We start from the raw sequence: 12,159 nt of genomic DNA on the forward strand, positions 1-12,159 counted from the left end.
AACATATGCAGGTTCATGCGAGTGTAGAGTGTTGAACATGCAAGAATTTCACGATGAGCAGTCAAATTTCGCTGAAATCTTGGGATATTACATTATCATCGTTCCAAACAGGGCCTGCATAAGAGCACATATTTGCAAAAACTTTGATCGGCAACTATACAACCCTGTTCATATGTGCAAGGAACAGCAATTTAATTTCAGTGTTGGTTCATCAGATTATTTTGAACTAATTGCAATCATGTTACCAGTTACCACACCGTCATGCCACCTACATGTACAAAACTGCTACAGTCACCGCTATGAAGTCAGCAGCTCTCTGCACCGGCATAGTAGTAACCGAGCTTTAAATTCCCCACCAACGTTCTCACCTCCATAACTGCCTCCCATCTCACCACCAAGCTCCATCTGCAAGCTAAAAATTCCAAAGGAGAGAGAGTTGGAGATCCACATCGCATTGTGCCCAAAATCACCCTGTGCAGAGAAGGATGGCGGAGATGTTCACCGTGAAGGTGGAGGAGGCAGCGCCGGCCGCCGGCGGCAGGCCGTCGGCCGGGCCAGTCTACCGGAGCATCTACGCCAGGGACGGCCTCATGGAGCTCCCGCAGGACATCCAGTCCCCTTGGGACTTCTTCAGGTCTGGTTCATGACACTTTGTCCTCTGTTTTTCGCAATGTGTTTCCCAGCGTTCACCAAATCCTACTGGTATTCTGAGTTTCTTGGTAGAGGCTCAACTTTGAGTGGTAAATTACAAGGCCTGATGTTTTGGAGAGAATGTTCTTCAAAATTTGAGTTTTTTTTATGTTTTAATTTTGCAAGTGGGGCAGTCAAGAAGTACCCCAAGAATAGGATGCTCGGCCGGCGTCAAGTTACAGGTGGCAAGGTAAAACCGAATCTTTACAAGTTCTATTTTGAATGCAGTGTTCTGGTTTTGTTTCGAGAGATTAAACTCCTTTTTGTTTTAGGCCGGTGAATATGTGTGGCAAACGTATGAGGAAGTGCACCAGAAGGTCATGAGGATCGGATCAGCCATCAGAAGCTTCGGAGTTAAGCCGGTGAGTGAAGAATGATGATGTGCCTGTCTATGTTGAAAAGATTTTATCTTGATCCTGAAAAGGCATGCCAGCATGAGAGCTAATTCATCATGTCGATATACAGGGGTCTCACTGTGGCATATATGGATCCAACTGTCCAGAATGGGTTATGGCCATGCAGGTGACCTCTTAAGGATTTTTGTCAGAATTCTTCTTAGGAGTGGTCTGATCTAACCTTTCTTTTTTCTTTGTTGGCAGGCATGCAACAGTCAAGGAATATGTTATGTGCCACTGTATGACACCCTCGGTAGGTTTTCTCCATGGTTTACCACACTCGCTGACTCAGAGATACAAATATGGCTTATGGTATAGATAACTGAATATCTGAATAATGCACAAATATTCAGATTTATGCACAGGGTTAAAATTTGTTCGCGAAAAATCTTGAGTGGAGAAAAATAATAGAATGAAGGAATAACTCACAATAGCCTGCTTCTTTTTTCTCCTTTGCTTTGTACTTATCAAAACCTATTGTGTTACTGAGGTCTAAGGCGTAACACGATGCAGGAGCAAATGCTGTTGAATTCATCATGGACCATGCTGAGATATCCATTGCCTTTGTCCAGGAGAGCAAGATCAAATCAGTAAGACAAAACATTTGCCCCCTGTTTTGTCCCCTTTGACAGTATTATAACCCTCTGCATCATAATGAATAACAAGCCTGCAATAAATGTTACATGTGTTTCAGATCTAAATTTAATCACATGATTAGGTAATGCGTACCAAATTACTACAGAACTCGGTCTGAACATGATAAAATCAATTTTACTGATTTGAAATTAGTTTTGGAGATCAATGCCAGATCACCTTTTCTTTTCATCTGACAAGTTGTTGAGTTGCATTTTTCAGATAGTAATGGTAGTCCCTAAGTGCACAGCCCACCTCAAAGGTTAGCTTGCTGAACATTTAAATTTTTAGTATGATTAACTGCAGTTTTATGTGATCGTTTCTGACTTGGTGGATCTTCAGCCATTGTTAGTTTTGGAGATTTTACAAGTGAGATGAAAAGGGAAGCTGAGGATTTGGGTGTATCTTGCTTTTCTTGGGAAGAATTTTCTTCAATGGTTAGTCTGATTTCTTCTTACAACTCTTAAACAGTACCTAAAGGACTACTAGTTCATTACAAACATCATGACATGTCGGAATGCTCTGTTTGAACAGGGTAAACAAAACTATGAGCTTCCCGAGAAACGAAAAGATGATATTTGTACGATCATGTATACCAGTGGAACAACTGGAGATCCCAAAGGTGTGATAATCACAAACAGAGCTATCATTGCTGGTGTTATGACTACAGAACACCTTCTCAAAGAGACAGATAAAGTGGTAAGCTCTGACAATCTTTTATCTGCATAAATATCAAAAAGGAATTCCATCCTATAAGATCTATATACGGTACTAGGTTATTGTTCTTAAAATTCTTCAACTGTAATTTCACACATTTTTACATCAAAGGCATGCTGTGATCAATTCTATTGTAAAACTGGCCATGGTTTCATTATCAGCATGAAAGTAATGTTGGCCTGATAATATTAATATTCATGCAGATCACTGAAGAAGATTCATATTTTTCCTACCTTCCATTAGCACATATATTTGATCAAGTAATTGAGAACTACTGTATCTCTAAAGGCGCCTCCATCGGATTCTGGCAAGGGGTACAAACTAACTGTTGCAATTGAATGAATTCTGTGATTTTCTTCTAAATAAATAATTCTGAAGTGGCTGTTCTCTTACGCCTACTGAGATGTAATTTTTTTAAACAGGACATTAGGTATCTGATGGAGGATGTACACGTGATGAAGCCGACAATATTTTGTGGTGTTCCTCGTGTCTATGATCGTATATACACAGGTTTAATGCAAACCCGGAATAACTTTATCATTCTCAATTTCAAATGGACTAAATTCTTAGTCATAATCTGTGGATCTCATTAATTGAAGGTATAAACCAGAAAATTCAGTCTGGAGGGATGATAGCCAAACACCTTTTTCAGTATGCCTACAACTAGTAAGTAGTACTACAATACTGAATAAGTAGAGAAACTTGATTCCATGCATGTTTATACTTGGAAGTATAATTTTAAAAAATATACATTTGCCATCAGCAAACTTGCCAACATGAAGAAAGGGATGAAGCAGCATGAAGCATCACCATTTTTCGACAAGATAGTTTTCAACAAAGTACGTACAGTCTCAGACTTAAACCTCTTTTTTGTTTTCTTTTATACACAATCTTCTGGAAAATTTATATTGTTGGTAGTACAGATAAAGGAAGGGCTTGGAGGACGTATACGTCTCATGATAGCAGGAGCAGCACCTTTGCCAGGGCAAATTGAAGAGTTCATGCGGGTAACTAGCTGCAGCGTCTTTGTACAAGGATATGGTAAGCGCTTCATACCATATTATCATTTTAACATGACTCAGTTCAGTTTTTATGGATGAAAATGTGCTACCAATCTTTCTTCATCTGTCAAAATCAGTATTCGATTTCTTAAACCTCTTAACAGAACTCTAGTAGTGAACTTACATGTCTGGTCTTGAGAACTATGCGGTTTCACACCTGTCATATTGATATGCAGGGCTCACTGAGAGTTGTGCCGGATGCTTCACATCAATCGCCAATGTTTTCTCAATGATTGGAACAGTTGGTCCTCCTGTCACGACGATCGAAGCACGACTGGAGTCCGTCCCTGAAATGGGTTATGATGCTCTGTCAGACACGCCCCGGGGTGAGATCTGCTTGAGGGGTCATACCTTGTTCTCCGGGTACTACAAGCGCCCTAGCCTCACTGAAGAAGTGTTTTCAGATGGCTGGTTCCATACAGGTGAAAATTTCTTTCACTTCGTTCTAGCTAACTGAATGGTTGATTACTGAAGATGATTAATTTGTTAGAATCTCGCCATGCATAAATGTTGTGTTTGTATGTGCAGGTGATATTGGAGAGTGGCAACCGAATGGCGCGATGAAGATCATTGATAGGAAGAAGAACATCTTCAAGTTGTCCCAGGGAGAGTATGTAGCAGTTGAGGTCGTGGAAAGTGCATACATGCAGTCCCCTCTTGTGGCATCGGTATGTCAATTGATACCAACAAAAAACTAAATCAAATTACTTGAACACATAATTATGCTTAGATTTAACTTACATAGGGGCTGGCTCCTCTCTGAACTAGGTTTGGGTCTATGGGAACAGCTTTGAGTCATTCCTTGTTGCCGTTGTCATCCCTGAGAGGCAAGCTCTCGACGAATGGGCAGCAGCCAACAACAAGACTAGTGACTTTGCAGAGCTGTGTAATGATCCAAAAGCAAAGGGGTACATTCAGGATGAGCTCAACAAAACTGGCAAGAAACTCGGGGTAAGCCAATACTACATGATGTACCACATAAAACTATAAAAGTCTATCAAACAATCATTTCAACCATTTATTTTCATGGTTCATCTATAATTATTCAAAGAACAATAAAAAGATCACAATATTGTTTCATGCATACAGTTGAGAGGCTTTGAGATGCTGAAGGCAATTCACCTGGAACCAGTGCCTTTCAGCATAGAGAAGGATCTGATAACTCCAACTTTTAAGCTCAAGAGACCCCAGCTACTCAAATATTACAAGGTTTGAGGGAGTCATCTAAATTTGCACAGAAGCTATTGTTGTGGGGATCTCATTAAAGAATGCGGCAATGTTCATAGATTTATTAATGCAAAGAACAATTTTTTTGCAGGATCGTATCGATCAGATGTACAATGATGCTAAGGAGGGGCGAACTGTGTGACAGTATTAACAAGTGCCTATGGCCCTGAACATTGTGATTCTACAGAAGCATGTACATATTAATAATCACGATTTTTGAGTTAAAAGGCATGTGCGTTCTATGGCATATGCCAAAATGTAAGCAGAAAGTGAATTGGTTAAGAGCTGGTGATAGTTTACATGAATAAATTTTCTTTCACTCGACACCTCAACCCCGTTTGGTATTGTATGGAAGTTTGAAACATTATTAATAACATATTTACCTTATTAGATAACAGAACTATCTTTCATGCAACATTCACTTAACATATAGAATAACAATAAATAGCAATTCTGTGGGTTCTCACAACAAGATACATCAGGGTTCCAGACGTACAGAAGTATTACCATACAACAATAGACAATTGAACTTCAACGTAGATACCCTCTACATTAAATGCTGCAAGATGCTTCTTCAGTCATGCCAATAGCACAACAACGCTGGAATTTTCCATTTTCACCTTTAATCAGTAGATCCCTCTCTTGCCAAGCTTTTCCATGTAACAATCACAAACACATATATCTGATCATGTATGCTAGCTGTCGATGAGGAGGAAATAAGCAATCCTCCATGCTTTTTTGAACAATAAGATGCAAAAGGCAACCCAGACCCAGCATAAAGCCCAAACCAAGTCCAAAATAAAATTTCATGGGCTCAAAACCATGCTCATTTCTGTTCTGGACATCTTGCCTTGACGCATTGTTTCCTGGACACATCTTCAGTGTAGGAGGCCCACATAGACCACTGTTGCCACTGTACATAGATGGATGCTCCGCATAGAGGGTGTCAAGTTGCTGCCCAGATGGTACCCTCCCTGTTAGATTGTTATCTGACAAGTCCAAGTAGCTTAAATATGATAAATTTGATAAGCTGGAAGGGATTTCCCCAGAAAGCACGTTGTTTGAAAGGTCTAGTGATTCAAGTGACTTCATGAGCCCAATCTTCTCTGGTACTTCTCCTCTTAAGTGGTTCCATGAGAGATTCAAATTTAATAGTGCATTCAGTGAAGCCATTTCCTCTGGAATTTCACCAGACAAGTGGTTGAACGATAAGTCAATGCTCACCATTTCGAAAATTCTAATATCGTAATACAGTTCTTGCCCCTTGGTGACTGAAGAAAAGTACTCTCTGGTGTCCTCTGAGAACATGTAATACTCTCCTATTTGAAAAGAAAGGTCCTTCACATACTTTTCTGTCATTCTGTCAGACTTGAAAGGCCCCAGGGTATGACATCTGACAACCTGTTATTGGCAAGCTCCAAATGATGAAGGTTGGTAAGATTTGTGCTGCTGTTTGGAATATTACCAGAGAACGTGTTCTGGCTTAAAGATAGGAACCGTAGTCCGACCAAACCTCCAATCCAGTGCGGCAATTTTCCAGATAACCTATTTCGTGATAAATCAAGGACCTCCAATTGCATGGAGTTTTGGAGGAATAGTGGGAAGTCACCTGAGAAACTATTATTACTTAAGCGTAGAAACCTGAGGGTTCTGGGTGGAACACATCGAGGTAGCTCGCCGTTAAAAAGATTGTTACCCAAATCCAATCCTTTTAAACTTTGTGGCTCAAAAATAGAACCAGAAAGGCCACCAGTGATGTGATTGGAGAACAAAGTTAGAGATGTTAACTGCGGAGTTCCCAGTTTTGATGGCAGGTTTCCAGATAATGAGTTTAGGGCGAGGTCCAACATGCTAAGATTTCTTGGTAAGGATGGTATCGGACCAGTTAAATTGTATAATTCTATAATTCTAATATTGTCCAAGGTTGAAACCTACTAGCTATGCATTCTAGCTAGCAGGAAGAGTACAACAACATGATCATCTTCACCCACGCAAGGTTCCTATTAGTAAAAGAGAAACCTATGCAAGAGCAAAAAAGACATGGAATTGCATGAAGTAAATACACAAAGTAAATGTGGGAATGTAAAGAGAGGGGAAACAGAGACTCTAAATTTTTCCCTATAGGATCGAGGAGTTGTCGCTCCTTCCTAATCCATGTTGAAACAACCACTAAGGGTTTGGCTCCTTCAAACGATAAAGACTCAAATAACGCTTTATATTGCTATGTCGTTGAGTAGTATAGATAGAGATATGATGCCAATTACATGTCACATGTCCAGTTGCATGTGACATGCACGTATAGATAGAGATATCATGCCTAATTTTAAAATTGCCCAATTGCCGACATCATCTGGAATCAACCAAGCTCCATATTGCTATAGACAATATATACCTAAAAAATAAATACAAGTAATAAATACTATTGTAAAATAACAAAATACTCCCTCCGTACCAAATTATAGGTTGTTTTGATTTGATTCATAGATTTTATTATATACTTAGATATACCCTATGCCTAGATGCATAATAATATCTATGAATCTAGAAAACCCAAAATAACCTATAATTTGGAACGGAGGGAGTAGATAGGATAGGTGACCATATATGTGAACTAGATACTGACAAATTTATTCAAATCTAACATAGATTTCAGAAATGAGAACATATGGCGTTACATAAATTCTAAAGCCTCATTGGAAATATAGATTGGTAAGGGTACGCACGTATTTATTGGATACACAGCGACACTTCAAATCCTAGTTTTAGATATCAAAATACTAGTGCAGAGGACATAAAGTTTGAGACGACACATACATTCCTGACCAGGTGTTCTTCTATAAAACCACCCACAAACACCGAAACAGATCTGCAATACAGACACAAAAAAGAAAGGGTAGAAATATTCCCTTCGTGTGGCGCTCACCAAGACCAGCATGGGAAGGGCTGTGTGCTTGATGGTTAGTCCGTTGCTGGTTCTTCTGATCATTTCTTCTAACTCCCTGTCCTGCGAAGCAACGAGTAGGCATCCCTACTTTTAATCGCACTTCGTTTTTAGACATTTTCGGATTAACTGTTTAACTGACCAATTAATCTTGCATTACTGCTAATAATGCATTGCCTGTGTAGGCATCCTCGGCTGCGGGTGGTGGACGTGCACACCTTGCTACAAGGCTAGGAAAAGGGAATCCTGTACGGTTGAGATCTGCAGCGATGCTTGTAAAATGCACGGCAAACCGAAGGACCATGCCTTCCGCAAAAAAAACAATTATTTTTTTGGATGTGCTGCTGCCCAGGGGTTTAACCGGTGCAATAATGCATCCATCATGTCTGATGGAAATTAAATAAAATCTTCTTACCCAGTGCCTGTCTGTTGTTTCGCTTCCTGCCCTATTTAAATTATCAGATATGTAGAGTTCTAATACACTATTTGTAACCTTCTATGCATGATTACGTTAAAGGGTTTGCTAGCATCCAAACATCCAATGGGAGGTGTTGGGAAAATGGACCAAACATACGTCACAAGTGATTTTGGTGATTGTGTGATACTATTAACATATGTGACTAACAACATTTGCTAGTATAAAAGATTTTAGTCACATGGATGCAAGGTGATGGACAAGAGGACATGTATAAGACACTACAATAAAAAATCTTAAAAGAATCCAAGACATCATAAAAGAGAATCCCAAAGAAGATAGTCAATTTAAATTCTGAGACATCTTCAACGAATCAAAGTCAATTTAAATGATGAAACATCTCCAACAAATCCCAGTCAAACCAATTCCAACCATCGAAACCATTATAATAGCTAAACAAAAACCAAACCCAACGTTCAATAGCTAAATCAAAGCAATCCAAACCGTTACAATCGCTAAACCATTACAAAAGGTAGACTATATATTGTTCATAAACTCATACATCTCGCACTATTTCATAAAACTCAAACCATACTTTGAGCTTTATACAGTCTTAACGTTATATTTATCAAATATACTAAGGTCATTTTTCACATGCTTTATACTTCACTGTAACTTGAGTTTAGGAGTTTCCATTTTTTTGAAGGGTTTTGCTATGTTCTACGGTTTAAACAAATTTTGGGAATCTTTTAATGAATATTGGGAAAATGATTTGCAAGGTTCCACGGGTGGGTGACACCACCACCGACCCATGCAAATGCTCCTCCTTGCCCTCTTCACAACTTATCAAAATTTTCCTCACGCCAGGCTCAGTGGAGATGCTACCAAAATTTTCCATGACTCCCACCGCTCAGGTCCCTGCTGCCATGGCCCCTCCGCCCCAGGCTGCCACCTTCCCTCTGTTGCCTGCCCTCCACCGTAACCCCCTCCGCCGGCAGCAACCTTCCCGCACGCGACCCCCTCCGCTCCGGCCCCTCCGTTACAGCCTCTCCTCTAGTGGCCGCCTCCCTACAGCTCCGACTTCCCCATTCACGGACCCTCCACCGGTGGCTGCCTCCTAACGGCTCCAGCCTCCTTGCAGGGGCCTTTTGCGCAAAAAAAACATGTTGAACTTCACCTCCAAGATAGTGGCCCCAAGCCCTCGAACATGGGCTCACTTTGTGCTCAAACTCAGTCAACTTTGTCCCCAAGTTACTTAGGGGGAATATAGTTGGCCAAACGGGCGACTTGGCCCAACATGGCACGTGCACGGTTTGACCCGGCATGTTTAGACCTAGCACAGTGAAGCACGAACAGTAACCGTGTCGTGCCAGCCCACGGGCTGAAGTAGCAACCCAGGGTCGACACTAAGGGCTGTTAGCCGTGCTGTGCCAACTTGATGGCCCGACGGGCCCATGAGGCACACTATGCCCGTGCCAGCCCGACTCAACCATTAAAAAGCCCTTTACCAAATCAGATTGTTAAAGGCAAAGTTTAGAGGCATTGCACACACACACACACATACATACATACATACATACATATTCAGATCCATTGCACATACAAACACATATAGAAAATACTACTAGATTTTCGAAGGCATTCACAAATACATTCAGAGACTTGCGGGCTGTAATGAGCCATGCCATTAAAGGTGTCTCCAGCAAGCCCTAGTGGGCTGGCCGTTAATCATGCCAGGCCGAGCCAGCCCATGGGCTGACATGAGGCCCGGCACTAAGCATGGACCCGGCCAAATTTCCATGCCATGGGCCGGACCACGGGCCTCGTGCCTAATGGCCAATTATACGGGGGAAGCACGTGAAGATTTGGCATGTTGATCTTATGGAAAGCTCAAGAGTGGAAGGCTAGAGCGTGGGAGCAGCAGCAAGGTTTTCGGTCGTCTGTATTTAGGATCATAATACAAGTTTTAAAGCACAGCAGAGTTTTAGGAGTTTTAGGTGGTTCCGCGCTCCCCCTGCTTTCATAGGCGAGAGTTTGGAGATGCATACATTTCGTATATGTGCTTCTATATCATTCTTGACTGGTAGACTAAAAACACATGAAGAAAGAAGGGCGATGAAGTGGCAGAGAATTGAAACAAGTATTTGACCAACTACTACTCCTCGCCTACCAAGTTCTCCACAAACTGGTCCAGGGAATTTGTGGCAGCACCACCCTCACGGAGGCCTTCCGCGGCAGCATTCTGCAGCTCCGCCACCTTCGCCCGAACCACAGCACCTTTCCCTTCCCCTGCCATCAGCTTCCTCACCGCCGCTGCGGTGGTCTCCTTATCCTTCACCTCGGGCAAACGTATCGCTGCTCCAGCTCCCTCCGACAACATCACCGCGTTCAGCCGTTGCTCGGCGAACAATGGCCATGCCACCATGGGTACACCGTGTACTAAGCTCTCTAAAATGGAGTTCCAGCCACAGTGCGTTAAGAACCCTCCAGTAGCCTTGTGGGCCAGCACCTGTATCTGCGGGGCCCATGAGGGCACCAGGAAACCCGTCTTCTTTGTCCTCTCAACGAACCCTCCAGGGAGGTACACGAAAGGGTCCTTCTTACTCGCAGCGTCGTAGTAGTTGTCGCTCAACGAATCCTCGTCGCTTGGGCTCCGCAGCACCCACAGGAACCGTTGCTCACTGAGCTCCAGCCCGAGCGCGAGCTCACGCATCTGCTCCGCCGGCAAAGCGCCACCGGAGCCGAACGAGACGAAGATGACCGATCTGGCTGGCTGTTCGTCGAGCCACTCGAGGCATGCTGCACGTGGCGAATGAGGCGCAGCAGCATCATTGGCACCGCTACATTCTGCTGTCCGAATCAACGGGCCTATTGGGTATACAGGTGGCCGACGGGGCGTAGGCTGCCTCAGCACCTTGGCGGCCTCCGGCTCGACGGCGTCGAAGGAGTTGATGAGGAAGGCATCGGCTTCGGCGCGGCAACGCTCGGCGAGACGGACCATCAAACCGTAAGCTGGGCTTGACCGATCCTGGAGTGGTGAGATCATGTCCGGCCCGGGGATCGGCACGCACCCCGGCAGCCGCACCGGCTCGGCGAGGTCCCGGAACTCGCCGGGGATGGAGAAGACGAGCTCGGGAAGGTGGAGGACCAGCGAGAGGGCGTGGAGGCTCTCGGGCATGAACAGGCACCTCCTCTCCACGCCGGCGTCGCGCGCGGCGACGAGGGAGTCGGCGCCGAAGAAGTCGGCGACGAACGCCACCAGCCGGGTGGTCCGCTTGAGCTCTCCGAGGATGCCCGTGAGCGCCGGGAGGGAGCGCGTGCACTCCTCGGACATGAGCGTCTCGATGAGGGAATCGCGGGGCAGGTCTGAGAGGTCGACGGGTGGGAGCCGGTGGGAGGAGATGGAGGGCGGGAGGGAGGCGAGGATGGAGCGCTGCGTGGGAGATGCCGTGGACGCGAAGGTGAAGAGCGTGGCCGTGGCGCCGTGACGCGCTGCGAGGCGCTTGGCGAGCTCCGCCAGCGGGATCAGGTGGCCCATCCCCGGCGTCGCCAGCATCGCCACGTGCGGAGGACCGTCGTCCTTCATCGCTCCAATGTCTTTGGGGATTTTCGAGTGGTTTTCAGTTTTCACTGTGCTCGCCTGCTCGGAGATTGAGCTTTCGGGGATGGATGGCCCCCTGCGGAGACAGTGTGTAGCGTGGCGGATGTTATACTCGGAGGTGGTAACTGCCAAGAGCTCGAGCTTCGTGATGGATAACCACGCTACAGGTTCTTGTCGTTATTCGTGGTTGTCGGGGGAGGAAGGTTCCCGGAGTCACGAGAGTGTCAGTATGGGGCAGCATTATCTTGTCATGGGACCCCTGGCGAAACGTGGCCGCGCAGCGGCTCGTGCAGAAGCTTCTATCGTGACACCTCGAAAGGACTAATGGACCCATCTTGTAGGTGCAGGTTGTTTTGATTCTTCTCAAACAAAAATGTCCGTGTTCCAGAGACGACACGGTGTTCTCTGGTACAAATCTGTTCGACCTCAGAATAAAATCGTACGTGCATGATTTCATCTTGGCTGCTCAGACTACTGGA

General features: G+C 44.2%; 2 protein-coding genes across 2 annotated transcripts; one reads left to right on the plus strand and one right to left on the minus strand.

The window, feature by feature from the left end:
* The first annotated feature begins 365 nt into the window (after nucleotides 1-365).
* LOC117834130 (probable CoA ligase CCL6) lies at nucleotides 366-5,055 on the plus strand. Its single transcript, XM_034713751.2, has 19 exons — nucleotides 366-634; nucleotides 817-880; nucleotides 963-1,052; nucleotides 1,156-1,212; nucleotides 1,290-1,338; nucleotides 1,599-1,675; nucleotides 1,941-1,980; nucleotides 2,061-2,155; nucleotides 2,253-2,417; nucleotides 2,639-2,749; nucleotides 2,858-2,945; nucleotides 3,035-3,101; nucleotides 3,199-3,274; nucleotides 3,359-3,476; nucleotides 3,673-3,918; nucleotides 4,025-4,164; nucleotides 4,265-4,447; nucleotides 4,586-4,705; nucleotides 4,815-5,055. The coding sequence occupies exons 1-19, from the start codon at nucleotides 486-488 to the stop codon at nucleotides 4,863-4,865; spliced, it is 1,986 nt and encodes a 661-aa protein (XP_034569642.1). The 5' UTR covers nucleotides 366-485; the 3' UTR covers nucleotides 4,866-5,055.
* Nucleotides 5,056-10,128: 5,073 nt separating this feature from the next.
* On the minus strand, nucleotides 10,129-11,945 carry LOC117834131 (UDP-glycosyltransferase 72B1). Its single transcript, XM_034713752.2, has one exon. It carries the CDS (start codon nucleotides 11,663-11,665, stop codon nucleotides 10,235-10,237), a length of 1,431 nt encoding a protein of 476 aa, XP_034569643.1. The 5' UTR covers nucleotides 11,666-11,945; the 3' UTR covers nucleotides 10,129-10,234.
* Nucleotides 11,946-12,159: the final 214 nt, after the last annotated feature.

The sequence above is a fragment of the Setaria viridis genome, chromosome 8 (genome assembly GCF_005286985.2).
Source record: "Setaria viridis chromosome 8, Setaria_viridis_v4.0, whole genome shotgun sequence".
NCBI lineage: Eukaryota > Viridiplantae > Streptophyta > Magnoliopsida > Poales > Poaceae > Setaria > Setaria viridis.

What these genes read in the sequence shown, in the direction of transcription:
- LOC117834131 (XM_034713752.2), bottom strand. Translation starts at nt 11,665, where the DNA reads ATGAAGGACGACGGTCCTCCGCACGTGGCGATGCTGGCGACGCCGGGG.
- LOC117834130 (XM_034713751.2), top strand. Translation starts at nt 486, where the DNA reads ATGGCGGAGATGTTCACCGTGAAGGTGGAGGAGGCAGCGCCGGCCGCC. An exon ending in GTGCACAGCCCACCTCAAAG is followed by an intron (nt 1,981 to 2,060) that starts GTTAGCTTGCTG and finishes GTGGATCTTCAG; the next exon opens with CCATTGTTAGTTTTGGAGAT. An exon ending in AGCTACTCAAATATTACAAG is followed by an intron (nt 4,706 to 4,814) that starts GTTTGAGGGAGT and finishes ATTTTTTTGCAG; the next exon opens with GATCGTATCGATCAGATGTA.